The 14948-nt window shown below is 47.2% G+C and overlaps 1 protein-coding gene across 2 annotated transcripts in view; it reads left to right on the top strand.

Annotated features, from left to right (window-relative positions):
• Nucleotides 1-14948, top strand: part of Spsb4 (splA/ryanodine receptor domain and SOCS box containing 4) — a 74215-nt gene that overhangs the window by 11299 nt on the left and 47968 nt on the right. For both annotated transcript variants that reach the window (XM_027410901.2, XM_027410902.2), the window contains one exon: nt 7485-8331. In XM_027410901.2, coding sequence (XP_027266702.1) covers nt 7638-8331 — 694 coding nt within the window. In that variant the 5' untranslated portion in view covers nt 7485-7637. The remainder of the gene's footprint in view (nt 1-7484; nt 8332-14948) is intronic.

Here is a 14948-nt window from a genome sequence, read left to right as displayed (position 1 = left end):
ATACTCCTTCCCCTACACTGAACTCTTACACTGGTATTACATATTTGTCCCAACTAACGAACCAATATTGGTACAGTATTATTCATTCTCCCAATGATTTTTTGCCTACATTCCTTTTTGGGGGGTGGGGGAGGGGTCCAGTATCCAAGCAGGGAACCCATCTTATGTTTGGTCCTTATTCTCCTTGGGCTCCTTTTTGCTGTCACAGTCTCTTGACCTTTTCTTGTGTTTAATGACCTTGACAGTTTGGAGGAGTGCAGGTTGGGTATCTTGGGTCCCCCGTACCGCCAACTGGAATTTGTTCTGCCATCTTAATGACTAGAATGTGCTTCTGTGCTTGGGAAAGAAGGAAACACAGAGAAAGTGCCTCATTATACACATCGAGGGCTTGTGTAGTAGGTAGTAGTAGCTACCAGAAAACACAGTCTGATTGACTAAATTGGATGAGTTATTGGCTTGCTTTTAGTTTTGTGATATCCAGCCCCTCTCTCCACATAAAAGAACCAGTTCTTGGATTTTTTCTCTTCATTTTGTTAGTTTTCTCTTTTTTTTTTTTTTTTTTTTTTAATTTTTTAATTTTTTATTTTATTTTGTTACTTTTCTACCTAATTATTCTTAGTTTATATATTTTCATTTTAAGAAGTCTATCAGTATGGGGTCCAGTGAGATGACTCACCCAGAAGGTAAGATGTGTATGCCAACGAGCCTGATGGCCTGAGCTCAATGCCAGGACCCATGTGGAGGAAGGAGAGCTGATTCCCAGATGTTGTCCTCTGATCTCCCCATTCTCACCTTGGAGTGCATGCCCCTCGCCCCAAAATAAATGGACAAATGTAAAAAAAAACTGTTAGCATAAACCATTATCTATGGCTTCCTCTTTCTTGTGTCAGACACATTCTGCAGATTAATAGATGGATTTTTGTTCCTTTCTAGATACCATACACTTGTATATGAAAACTTAGAATCTGCATTGTTTAAAGAAAATCTAGAAAATGTTCAGTGATTTTTTTTGTGAGATCTACTTTGATGGATTGTCTCCTCCACCCCCCCACGCCTACCCACCACTATCAGATACTGTCTTATATTCGCTTTCTGAGGCTTTATTTGTGGCTTAATATGCAGGAAAAGTTTTTTAATAATTTATTTGTTTCATGTGCATTCATGTTACGCCTGATTGAACGTCTTCGTGTAGGTGTCAGATCCCTGAAACTGGAGCTATAGGCAGTTATGAGCTGCCAAACAGAAAAAGTTTTAGTAGTTCCATGAACACATAAAACAACAAGCATTCTTTGCTTTTGAGACACAGAACACAACCCACACACCAATTAGATCTGGCAGATTAATTATGTAGGCTTCTCCTTTTCACTGTCTATATTTCATTTGGTCAGCTGATCACTCGTGAGCTGGACAATGGGCGTTAAAATCACCTGCCCTGCAGTCCCTCTAGCTTTTGCTCTAAATTATGGACACCATTTTTTTGTGTTTGATCTTCAGCTGTGGATCATATTCCTTTATTATTCCAAAATATTCTCCTTTGCTTCATTTAAAACTTCAGCTTTGAAAATCACTTTACTTGCCTCGTGTTAAGGTTGTTCTCGGTATGACCTTACACACAGCTGGCTGTGTGTGTCCTTACATTGTGTTTGGCCTGGACTCACTTTTCTTTGGGATGGCTCTCATGTGTTGTCTGGGGGGGGGGGGAGGATTCTGTCTTGTTCCTAGTTTCAGTCTTTGCCTTCGAGTAGATTGTTATGGCTGTTCATTGACATGGCTGCTACTTCAGGCTTGGTTTTACTATCACATCTCATGTCTTTATGTTGTCTTGCTTCAATAGCTTCTTAAAACAAAGCCCTCCGGGGTACTGTCTGTTTTACTTTATGCCGCCTCCTCCTGACAGTTTAGAAGGTTTGTGCTTTATTGTTAGTCGGGGAAGTTATCTTTAGAATAACTATGTAGAGTGAATTTAATCTTTTGTTTAGACTGTCTGCCTTCTAAAATGAGTAACTGCAATGATTGTTTACCGATTGGATCACAGTTTCTAGCCGCTTTACAGCAGCTGTTTTAAATGACAGCTATTCTTGACTTGCCTTTTTCTCCTTTGTTTCTCTGATAGTATCTTAAAATTTTAAAATGGCATTTACTTTTTTGTGTTTGTGGGGCGGGGGAAGGGTGAGCGTGGGGCGGGGGAAGAGTGTGAGAGGTCAGAGAACAACTTGGGAACTGGTTCTCTCCATCTACCACGTGGGTCTTGGGATCAAAGTCAGGTCTTCAGACTTGGCGACAAGCACCCTCTGGACCGAGCCACCCTCTAATAACTCCTTCACTACATCCAGGTATAGTTCTTACTGATCTAGGCAGGCTGTCTTGGATAAGGATTTTGCAGACATATTTGCAGAAGAAGTTTTGGAAATTACAGAGTGCAGGATTGCTCTGCGACTGGGGTGGTGGTTTCTTTGGGTAGTTGATTCTTTTCAGGCTGCAGAGCTGTAGCTGTGGGCTTCTCTCCTCCTGCCCTCTGCTGCCTGTGAAGAAGGCAGGTTGTGGTTTCCTCTGTTACCCTGTCTTCCCATTCCCTGAGGCCAAGGGCAGCCTCTTGACACCAGACTGCACATCCTGTGCCCAATGCTCTGATTAGACTGTTGGATTCTTCCTTCAGGAATCCCAGCTCTGCAGGCTTTCCCACAGCCCTGACCTGCAAGGTGCCTTCTCGAGGTGTTTTGGACTGGCTTTGATCTTGCCTGCTCTAGGGGCCTCTGACTGTGTTTGGCAGCCTTCCCTCCTAAGCTGTGGTTTGGGTTACAAATGTGTCTGGTTCTGCTGAAGAGTGAGTGCCTTTGCATTTCTGTTTCTCTTTCTCCTTGATTTTGGTTGATTTCAGATAAGAACACGAGTAGTTTTATTCTGCTACCTTTAAGCTATCGAGTGTTGGGGATCTTTTGCGATCGAGTATTCTCTCAGATCAGAACTTTTCCAAAGAGAGTTACCAGCTGATACCAGCTAAAGCGGAGACCTGATAACGAAAGGGAAGAACAGGGGAGTTGAGGCGAAAACTGGAGGGTTAAAAAAGAAATTCAAAACATGTGTGTCCATGCTGAGTGACAGCAGGGGTCCTTCCTTCCCTTCTTCACTTTTTGGTTGGGGTGTGCTTCTGTCAGGGTGGGGTATTAGACTTTCCTGTCAGTGTCAGAACACCTGAGAAAACAGCCTAAGGAGAGAAGGATTTGTTTTGGCTCACAGTCTCAGAGTTTCGGTTCACTGTGGCAGAGGGGATGTGCGGGAGGAGGGTGGATCCGATGGCGGAGGCCAGAAGCATGCAGGGATGCCTGCAGTAGTACCGGAGATGCACCTGGCTATCCTCCCAGGCAGTTGTCAAGCCAGAGAAGTCCACAAGACTATCATGGGGCCAGGGAGATGGCCCGGGTGGTAAAGTGTTTATTATACAAACACAAGGACCTGAGCTCATCCCCAGAAACTATGTAAGACAGCCAGGCAAGGTGGTTTGTACTTGTAATTCCAGCCCTGGGGAAGTGGAAAGAGTAATGGATAGCTGGGATTTGCTGGTCAACCAGCTTGGTCTATTCAGTGAATTCCAGGCAAACAAAAGACCCGTATTTAAAAAATAAGGCAGATGGCACATGAAGAATACATTCCCAGTTGATCTCTAGGTTACTTACACACTTATGTGCATATGCACCTGTATACATGTATACACCTTCATACACACACACACACACACACACACACACACACACACACACACGCAGGTATGCACACATACACCCAAGAAAAAGAATTAACTATCACAAGTTCGTCTCTTATCAATTAATATGCAAGCTACAACATTTCACCACTGGCTCCCAAAAGGCTCAATTCTATCTCATAATATTTTCAAAATGCATTTAGTCACTCTCGTGTGTCCCCAAAATCTCAACAATTGCAACATTATTCAAATCCAAATTATCCTCTGAATCTCCTTGCACACATTCAGCTGTGGGCCTCTGCAAAATAAAAAACAAGTCACATGCTTCCAAGATATGGTGACCAAACATCCCCATTTCAATAGACAGTTTCCGGGAATGGAAAGGATGGAAACAAAACAAGACTGAAACCTCTTAGGGAAAACCTGGGGCACGAGGCATCACGATGTCAGCTCTGGGAGGTCCCAGCACCCTTGGTCCTCTGACCTTATCATTTGCAGCTCATCTGGCTTCTCTGTGGGCTGTCTCTGCCTGCTGCCTTCTTCAGCAGACATCCCATCTTCCAGCCATCTTTGGCTTCACCTTCAAAGTTTCATGCATCACCCTCTTGGGGGAATCACTTGGCTTTTCCTGGGAATCCCTTGCCTGCAGAAATTCTACATCTGAGCCAGGCGTTGGTGGGGCACGCCTTTAATCCCAGCACTCGGGAGGCAGAGGCAGGCGGATCTCTGTGAGTTTGAGACCAGCCTGGTCTACAAGAGCTAGTCCAGGACAGCCGCCAAAGCCACAGAGAAACCCTGTCTTGAAAAATCAAAAAAAAAAAAAAAAAGAAAGAAAGAAATTCTACATCTGTCACAGGTTTTCTAGCTACCTAGGTCTTCCTTTGTAATTTAGGTTTAAACCTCCATGATCCAATAGTTCTTGCATTCTGAGTGCCTACAAAACCAGCATGGCGGATAATGCTAGATTTGCCACCTCCTCAAGCAATATCCAGAGCATCTTGATGATGGCTGAGTGGCCTCTGAATGTTTTGATGATTGAAAGCAGGGAATATTTCCTAGAAACCTGGTGCAGGCAGGTATCCTGAGTTCTCTTCCTGGGGCAGAGTCTTTGAAGCAAGTGAAAGTCTTCACACTCTTGAGCCAATTCCCCAGATGCTCTCAAGGTATCTTTCTAGTTGTCCTGATGTCCTTCTAAAACGGCTCTAATCCAGTGTTTCCCAACTTGTGGGTTAAGACCCCTTGGGGGATGAATGGCCTTTTCACAGGGACCACGTATCAGATATTTATTTTTACCATTCATAACAGTAGCAAAATTAAGAGTTATGAAGTAGCAATGAAAATAATTTTATGGTTGCGGGGATCACCATAACATGTTGAGCTGTTTTAGAGGGTCGCAGCATTAGGAAGGTTGAGAATCACTGCTCTTCTTTCTTTAGAGGCCACACTGTTGTGGCTTCTGTATTTGTTACTTTTCTCATTGCTGTGGCAATCCTGACAAAAGCAACTTAAGGAAAGGGTTAGTTGCAGCTTGTTATAGGTGGTGGTGGTGGTGGTGGTGGTGGTGGTGGTGGTGGTGGTGGTGGAGAAAGCTGGACTGAGGGACAGATTTGCACCCATGACTGAGAGATGAATGCTGGCTCAGCTCACCTTCTCTGTTTTATTCAGGCCAGGGCCCCAGCTCATGGAACGGTGCTGCCCACATTTTAGTGTGAGTCTTCCTACCCTCACAGAGCCAGCCCAGAAACTCCCCCACAGCACAACCAGAGGTTGGTCTCCTAGGCGATCCTGGGTCTTGCCAAGTTCACAGTCAGTAGTAACGGCCCCAGTCCATTTTTAAGTGTCTGAATCTTCCCACTGTGTATTTTGCTCCCAGACCTCACTGTGAATCTGGCCAAAGAGCCAAACTTAGCCATAGCCTGAACACTAGGCTGCCCTCAGACTCCCTCCCCCAAATTAATTCATTCTTCACCTTTAAATTCGGCCTCTGTGAAGTCTCAGGACACAGACAAAATATGCATAGCTTCTTTGCCAGAGAGTAACTCAAGTGGCCCGGGGTTCAGTTCCCATGAGACATTGTTTCTGCTGGAACTGGATAAGATGTCTTACTGCTTTTGGCATTCCCTTCGGCATCCTGGTCTCCTTAGGTCTCAGAATCACCAGGGAAGCTGTGCTAACAGCGTTGTAGGATTTCTACGGCTGCCTTCTCCAAACTTTCTGAATTCTTCTAACAAATTACTTCCAGGAGCTTCTATACCTCGTGGTCAGGTATAGTCACCACACCAGCTGTGTATCTCAGTGTCAGCTTTCTGTGTCTGGCAGCCTTTTGTGCTATGACAAAATGCCTGACAGAATGCCCTAGAGAAGAAAGGATTTCCTTTCCTTGAAATTGCAGAGGTTTCTGATTATCATAGCAAAGAGGGCATGGCCCAGCACAGCAACCTACATCATGGCGATGGTAGTCAGGAAGGTAGGGGAGAGAAAATGCCTACAGTAGGGAGCTTTCTCTTCTCCCCCTTTTATTCTATCTGAATCGACAGCCTAAGGGTGGGCATTCCACTCTTGTTTAACTCTTTCTGGAAATGTCCTGATAGATACACCTAGAGGTGAGCTTTACTAATCTCATAGGTGCTTCTTAAATTGACAGTGAAGATGAACCATCACCAATAGGAAATCATGGGTAGGCAAGACAAAGCATGGCAGCATCCTATCTTCTCATTTGTCTTGGGAAAGTTGTCTTGAGCCACGCTGCTCCCAAGCTAGGGAAGAAGAAGGCACATACCGGTCCTCTGCCTGCCATGGGAGTCAGGTAGGGCAAAGCTCTACCTTCCTCTTCCCATAATTAGGGCCATCCAGGCACCCCAAGATTCCTGGAGCCTCAATGACCTTTCTGTGGTCACTTCTCCTGGAAAAATGTATTAAGGAATGTTAACTAGGATAAATGTTATCAATGATATTTCTATACCCAGGGAAAACACTGGTGTATCCAAGAGAAATAATTCCCTGTGGGATCTCTGAAGAACAAAGCCAAAAGGACACCTGCTTCCAGGATTCCAGATCTGAGCTTTTATCATATTATCTTTCAAGTTTCAGACCACATGAAGGGAGGTGTTTTATCCCATCTTACAGAGGAGGAAAGTAAAGTCAAGGAGAAGCTTTAAATAGAGAAGGATTTGTACCAGTGCTCTTTGGCCGCACAGTTTGGATTTACCAGCTCTTTTCCTCTTTCGTTGCCATTTATTTTCCCGTGGCGACAACACACCATCCTCAAATAGTTTCTGGAATCCTTGTCCCTGGGTGACCCTGCTGGATACTTGCTCTGTGTCTTACAAACCTGGTTTGGGGAGGTTTTAAGATATTTTTTTAAGCTCCAGACAACTGGAGCCTAAACTCATGAGTCACATGCTAAATGTGTATAACCCTGTGTCTCAGCACTCCATTTTCTGGGGGTTCAGTTCTTCTTGAGACAGTGATTTCCAGTGGTGGTTGTTCTGGTGCCAGAGAACAGAACCTGAGAGCAAAGGACCTTGGTTTGACTGGTGGCTCAGTCACTTATTACCTGTGAGACTGGCTAGTCACTGACCTCTGTAAGATTTAGATGAATGGGGAAACCTTAATCATTGAGGACAGTGTCTGCCATATCTCATATACTTAGAAAGTACTAGATATGAAGTATCATTAATTATTATGCACATTAGTTATGTAGTAGGGCCAGGGCATAAGTGAAGGGATGAGTAGCTGGCTGTCCATGCTTCTATCATAACCTGTGCCCTTTGCTTCCTTCCAGGAGCTTGGGCCCCTGCCACAGCCCAGCAGAGGCTGTGTAGATCAACCATCAGGAAGCCTGGTTCCCAGCCCCGGGGTCCATCCCTGGCTGCGGGGAGTGGAGGCTCCTGCGAGGTAGCAGTGGCCCGCAGCGGTCCCCTCCCCATAGTGAGCCATGGGTCAGAAGCTCTCTGGGAGCCTCAAGTCCGTGGAGGTACGAGAGCCATCACTACGGCCAGCCAAGCGGGAGCTTCGAGGCTCAGAGCCCGGGCGGCCAGCACGGCTAGACCAGCTGCTGGACATGCCTGCGGCAGGGCTGGCTGTGCAGCTGAGACACGCGTGGAACCCCGAGGACCGCTCGCTCAATGTCTTCGTCAAGGATGACGACCGCCTCACCTTCCACCGCCACCCGGTGGCCCAGAGCACGGATGGCATCCGCGGCAAAGTGGGCCATGCCCGGGGCCTGCACGCATGGCAGATCCACTGGCCAGCTAGGCAGCGGGGCACCCATGCTGTGGTGGGCGTGGCCACGGCCCGTGCCCCTTTGCACTCAGTGGGTTACACCGCACTGGTGGGCAGCGACTCCGAGTCATGGGGCTGGGACTTGGGCCGCAGCCGCCTCTACCACGATGGCAAGAACCGTCCTGGGGTAGCATACCCTGCTTTCCTGGGGCCAGATGAGGCCTTTGCTCTGCCAGATTCCTTATTGGTCGTGCTGGACATGGACGAGGGCACGCTCAGCTTCATCGTGGATGGCCAGTACCTGGGCGTGGCCTTCCGTGGCCTCAAGGGCAAGAAACTGTACCCGGTCGTGAGTGCTGTGTGGGGCCACTGTGAAGTCACCATGCGCTACATCAATGGCCTTGACCGTAAGTTTGCTGACCTAGATGGCAAGGGGTGCTGAGGCTCCCTGCCCCAGGAGGCTAGGGAGGGGGGAAGCAGAGCAGGTAGAGCAGCAGTTGGGGAATCCCGCCGTTTTCAGCAGTGGTCAGGGCCCTTGAACTCTGACCTCGTTGACGGCTAGGCAGTTTGGAGGCTGTGCAAGTGGCACGGTGGTCATAATCTAACCCGGGGCACTCAGGAGGGTCACATGGCATACTCCAACTCAGGGCACTCAGGAGGGTCATCTAGGATCATATGTGTACTTAGAACAGTAAATGCACTTGATAAGGGCTGTGGATGCTAAAGAGACTTATGAAATGACCCAAGCTGGAGAGCATCACTCATGCCCAGTCCCTGGGTGGAAGTCTAGCTATTAAACAAGAAGTAGTGTTAGCAACTGTCATTTGTTGCCACCTACTGTATGCAGGTCCAAACACCCAAATCCCAGCTCCTCCTGGCAGCTGTCAAAGGAGGTAAACTACTCTCACCTCCAGCTGACTGTAGCCTGTGGAAAGAAGCCCTGTACTATGGAATTCTGCCATTTTTCCAGACAACCAGAAATCTAGATACTGGGAAGTGTCCCAGCAGCTGCTAAAGACTGTGTGGTTGGAGTGAAAATCCTCCGTTGCTGGGTTTCACCCTAGCAACATGAGGTCTTCCTTTATTTAAAATGCATAACCTATGAGGTGGTTTAAAGGTCACAGTAATGTCAGGTAGTGGCGGCGGTGCAGCTTTTATTCCCAGCACTCGGGAGGCAGAGGCAGGGACAGGAAGTGTAGCTTCCAGGAAAGGCACACATAGCTACATGACCCAACTCAATCCCAGCACTTTATTGGGCTTGCTCACTCATACCAGCTATTGTGGTTTAAACATGAAATGTCCCTCATAGGCTCATATATTTGAACACTGTTCCCCCTCAGGAAATGGAACCTTATGGGAGGAAGCTAATCATGGAGGGGGTGGATCTTGAGTTTCTATAGCCTGGCTTCACTTTATGTCAGTGCTCTGCTGCTTGACTATAAATGTCATGTGACCAGCTGCCTCCTCCTTCTGCTGTTAGACTTTTCTTGTCATGGGGACCATATACCTTCTTAAGCCTAAGCCAGGAGGGGTTAGGTCACAGCAGTGGAAAAAGTGACAATGTGCCAGACCACCAGCACCCACCTATAGACTTCTTCCCATACTCCTACCAAAACCTACAGAAGTGAGCACTTGCAGCCCCAATTCTAGGGTTCATTTTAAATGAGAGGTATAGTTGCCAACCAGTGAGGCTGATTCCAGACCCCTTTTACTTTTTTTGAAAGACAGAGAAAACAAAAACAAACAAGCAAACAAAAACCTAAAGGACAGAGCTCTAGAACCATAAGCAGAAGCCACTCCCCCCCAACCCCCTCCGCCGCCAGATCTATTGTCTTCTGAGACCAACCATTTTCCCATGATCCCCTCTTTAGTTGAGAGCCCAAGAGTATCACTTCAGCAAAGGAACCACCGACAAGGTTTGACTTGTGTGTTTGCTTAAGCAAAAAGTGGACTGACAGTTCACAGGTGGCAGGCTAACACAAAAGTGGCCGGAGCCCCCAACTCTGGTATAATTGGCAGCATTTTTACTGGCATTGGTTTCTGTGGTTGTTGGACTAAGATTAATGGTGGAATGATGCTCCATTTTCTGTTGAATTGTAAAACCCTGGAGCAGATGAGTCTTCTCTGAGCAGGGTGATCATCATGGCATCTTGTAGGAAGTGTCTGGAATCCTTAGATGAATATGGTGAGGCAAATCCCAAGGATGAGGAAACCGTGGCATCAGTGAGTACTCTGGCCCAACTGGGAAGTTTACCGCTGGAGTTAATTTGGGCTTGCTCTGGAGGGTGTGTCCTGTACCTCTGAACATACCCAGCACAGTGGTTCTGTCTCCAGTGAGTCACTCTAATTTCCTAGGCTCCACTTTACTCCTCTGTAAAATGGGGCATGAGATCCCTTTCTTAGTTTGGGTGTTGGCATCAGTGTGGTAGCCAGGATCAAATGTCTGAAATTGACAGCAGGGGGAGCTATGAAAGCCTTAAAAAAGAATATTTCTTTTGGTTATTGAGCACTCCAGTCTATTCCTTGGTCTTCAACAACAAAACTAAGGCACTAACATGTCCCTGTGGCTGCCCTGTAGCTGTTAGAGTCAGGGATCTCCTGAATTGCTGAACAAGACTGGGTGGGAGAGACAGTTGTGTTTTATGCATTTTGACCTCATGGATCTTTCGGATGTTTTCATCTTCCTCTCCAGTGGCTGGGGGTTTTCAAGCTTGTCAGAATCTGGAACAGGATTCAGGAGGTATAGGAGAGTATGGGGTAAAGGCTGTGATAATGAAATAGGATATCATGATGCATCCTGTAGCATCTCCTACTTGACGATCAGGTAGGTTAGTCTGGCATCGTGCTAGCCTGTTCTCCAGACAAGACTGGCACCCTCTACCGTGGGTAGAGGTATGAGGGCAGAGAGGGAAGCTCAGCTTGGGATAAATCCTTACTATGTGGTAGCCTGGGCTACAATGGAGTCCCAGGGCTGGGGGTGATTGAGAAAGAGCTATGTTGTATATGTAGAGGGTGACCTGGGCCAAATTCCACCACAAATTCCCAGGGAGGGAAATAGTTTGGCCTCAGAGTTGCTGGGTTGGGGAGGTGGCCCAGTGTGAAGATCTGTGGGTTGAAAGAATTCTGAGCCTTTGTTGATTGTGGACTTGGTAACCTGATTGGGGTTGGGGGATTGGAGGGAAAGAATAAAAGGGCTGTCCCTTGGGGTTACTCCTTCCTCAAAGCCTCAGTGCCCCTCTTCAGCTTGGGTGATCAGGCATACCAGCACTGAGCAGACACCTGGTAGCTGGAGCCCATTGCTGCAATTAACCAGCTGAGCTGAAAGAGGCGCTGGGGGTCATGAATGGAATACAAAGAGTGGCCTTTGTAAAGCGTTTTCCTCTAATGCAATGGAAGTTGTTAATGGATAACTCCTTTGCAATTTATGATTTTTTATGACTGTAAAAGCAAGCCTTAAAAGGTCTTACCACACGGAACTCTGAAGCGCTCCTAGCAATGCAATCTCCTCTTGCAAATGTACGATGCCCCGGAAACTCTCATGGATAGAATTGTTCTTTTTGCTACACCATGGAATGATATGGTTTAGCATTTGGGAGTTTACTGCAAAGACCTGAAGGATGCACAAAGGTCTGCAACTCAGACAGATGAGAAGTGTGTAGCTGAGATGTATGCAGACCAAGCCAGGTACGTGATTAGGCTGTCTTAGTTGTCTAGAGCCAACCTAGTAATAGCAATAATAACACTAGCTAGAAGTACCTCATCCTGCTGGTCTCTTTTCTAAGCCCTTTATAAAATTAGTCATCGAAATACCCCTTAAGCTAATATATGGATGATCATCTTTCATTCACCCTGAAGGAACTGATGTGCAGTGAGCTTGAGCGAGTTGTTCAAAAGCACACAGCTCATATAGCTCAGGAGCCTGGATTTAGGCTGAGGCAAATATGGTGTGAAACTCTTGTGTAGAACCCAGCAGACACGGAGGCAACACGGAAGAGTCGGCTCCACCTGACTTTGTGGCCCTTTGTGGTGAATTTAGCCGAGATCCTGCCATACTGTCTCTTGCTTTTTCTCCTTCCATTGCTTCCTTCCCCGACCTCAAAGAACTCTGCCGAGTGCACTGAAAGCTAGGCTGGATGCAGAGGATGGCTCTGATTCTGTTTGGAATCAGGCGTCTTCATCACTGAGCAGTGTCTGGAAGATGCCCCATCTACTGGGACACGCACCTTCAGGGTGGCCTGGCTTTGTCTGGAATTGCTCTCTAGCCTGAAGGCTCTTCTTTCCACATGCTGGCTGGTGGCTGAGTGCTAACAGAAGGCCTTCATCTTGGAGTTCCTGTATGGTGAATGGGGTGTGAGTGACAAAGGTGGAGGAAAGGAGCCCCTCCCCCCCCATGGAGGCCAACAGTCTCGGGGCCTCAATAGCTTTGATACAGGGAGACTTATGGCTCTGTTTGTCAGGGGGAACCCATGAGCTGTGCCCGAGGCTGAAGGTTTCACTCTGGTGCTGTTTTGGGGATGTTCTGTACAGAGGGCCCACAGGTGCTCATCACTGACTTTTGGATGAAGAGCGGAAGCATAGGGATGGTATCCTGGGGCTAGCTGGCCTCGAAGGCCGGTCCACTTGCACCAAGCAGAAAAAGCTGTATTTCCAGACGTCCTTCCTAGATGGTTTAATCGATCTGCCAACAAGTATTTATTGGCGCAACAGTGCAGCCGAGGAGGCTGGCAGCCAGCCAAAGCTTCTGGTATTGATGGGGATCAGAGAGGTTTTCCACAGGATGACTGCAAGGACAACCTCCCCTTGTCAGAGTGTGTGCCTGCTCTGTGCTGAGCCCACCGCCTTCCTGTTCAACACTCAGGAGTCTTGTGTGGGCAGTGAGGTCCTCCCAACTTCCCTGATGACGGGATGTAGCTCCTCCACCAAGGTCCATGTCTGACCTCCCTGTCCTCTCTCGGTTTGTCATCCCAGCTCACTGCCAAGCAGAGAGACTCTGTGTCTGCACCATTAGTGAGTATCCCCAGACCCTTCTCAGTGGGTTTGCCCACTTTGTTCAAGTAATGGAGAAGTGCTCAGGCAGGTGAAAAGAGTCGGGACTTAATTCATTTACGTTTCCTATTAGAAGGTAAAGATGTGGGTTGGAGAACAGCTGTCAACAGTACACATAGTTGTGCACTGAACATCCCCACCGCATTCTCCAGTCCCCAGTTCCCTGTCATCCTTGCCGCCAGCCACCATCAGCAGTTTCTTGTGTATCCTTCCAGAAATATTTATGATAGGGAATTTTTAGATCACACTGTAAGCAGAGCTCCACATCACAGTTTCCTCCCCCTGCCCAATGGATCTTGGCAATTGTTTAAGTATCAGTTATGGTAGAATGGCCTCATTTCTTATTAACAGTTGCATGTATTTTCATAGTATGGCTGTCCCCTGATTTAATTATTCAGATATCTATTTTTGCACAGCCAGGCAATTTCCTGTAAAAACAAACTTTTAATCTTAATTTGAATTCCATTTATCCCCCTTCCCGCTACTTAACGTTCTCAAGCCTCCATGTTTCCATCTGTACAGTGGGATACTTAGAGGACTGTGCCAAATGCTGTAGGAGTGAAGTAAAGGTAAAGTGTGGCCAAGCACATAGGTGGCCCACTGCAGGTATGCTCATGGCAACTATCACCACACTTTTGAATTTCCCATCATCCCACTGAGCTCATCTCAGGTACCCAGTGAGCACTGTGGATGATTTGGTTTCCAGTTGACAGTACAGTAGAATTACATGGCTCTGATGCCAAGAAGGCTATGTAGACACCTTATTGCATGAGGTTATTTCAGCTGTCCAATCCAGCCAACCCAAATGTAAGATGTACATCAGCGGCATAAGAACCTGGTATCCTTGGGGGCACAGAATAGACCAGGATATGTATGTTTTGTGGTGGTGCTAATGTTGAAGGGAGATGACTCTGAAATAGAGACCGCATCTATTTTAGCCTTTGTCTATCCCTCCTCAGAGCCCCCCATGGAAAAGTACACCATAGGTACTGCACAGTGGGAACTACATCTCAGTCTCCATAGCTACCTCTCTTGTAGCAACCCTACACAGACTGCATAGTAGGTGCGTTGTATATGCACATGAATGTATTGGCCTCTCACTACCTGAATAGCTTTTCTCTTCTCTGTCATGGCAGGGACTGAGTCACAATTGGCCAGGGCAGAAGGAGCTGCCTGTGATCACTGCCCGCCCTCTTGCAATCTGACCCATGCATGACCCATCCCCACTTCCCATTGTGTGCTTTGCACAGCACGTCTGTCTTCACATACAGACCAGCTGGAGCTTGTGTGATAGGCCAGTCAGTTCCATTCAGGACCTTGGCATTCAGAAACTGGCCTCCTACCTTTTATTCTCCACAAAAGGAAGGGATTTTCAGCTGAGAAAGAGCCTTACTCAGCTGCCCTAGGCCTGCTTTGAGGGAATTTCCACATTTAATAGTCATGAACAGTCCCACACAGCCCTGTCTTCACCAAGGGCTTTGACATGTAGATGCCAGTATCTGGAATCGGTGTGGGCGGGGTTGGTGTCACTCGAAGTGTCACTCTGGGCCAGTATGGTCTAGAGGGAGATCTGGTCTCAGGATCTCCTGGCACCCTGGGGTCTGAGTTGTTCTATCTAGATGTCACCTGAGTGAGTCATTTTAACTCTGAGCTCAGTTTGTTCATATGAGAAAGAGAAATTTATTTTGCTATGAAGCGTCAGAATCATGGACGATGCATCAAAAGTGACCCATGTAGTTCCTGGCACACAGTAGGGACTCACAAAATAGTAGATACAAAAGTGCTAATTTTGTTCTACTAATTGGACAATAGTGGTTGAGCCATTTCAAAGCTTTCCCTCTGAGTGTCTTGTTCAAGTCTTTCTCTGACAGGCTATATCTCCTGGTGGTGACTTGCCTGGTGAACATGTACTCGGCGAGGACATGAGAACAAGTGACACCACTCCCGCTGTGGCCATGGGCATACCAGTCAGGAGGAG

Source organism: Cricetulus griseus, chromosome 4 (assembly GCF_003668045.3).
Source record: "Cricetulus griseus strain 17A/GY chromosome 4, alternate assembly CriGri-PICRH-1.0, whole genome shotgun sequence".
In the NCBI taxonomy this organism is placed as follows: domain Eukaryota; kingdom Metazoa; phylum Chordata; class Mammalia; order Rodentia; family Cricetidae; genus Cricetulus; species Cricetulus griseus.
This window is presented reverse-complemented; position numbering and strand designations above follow the sequence as displayed.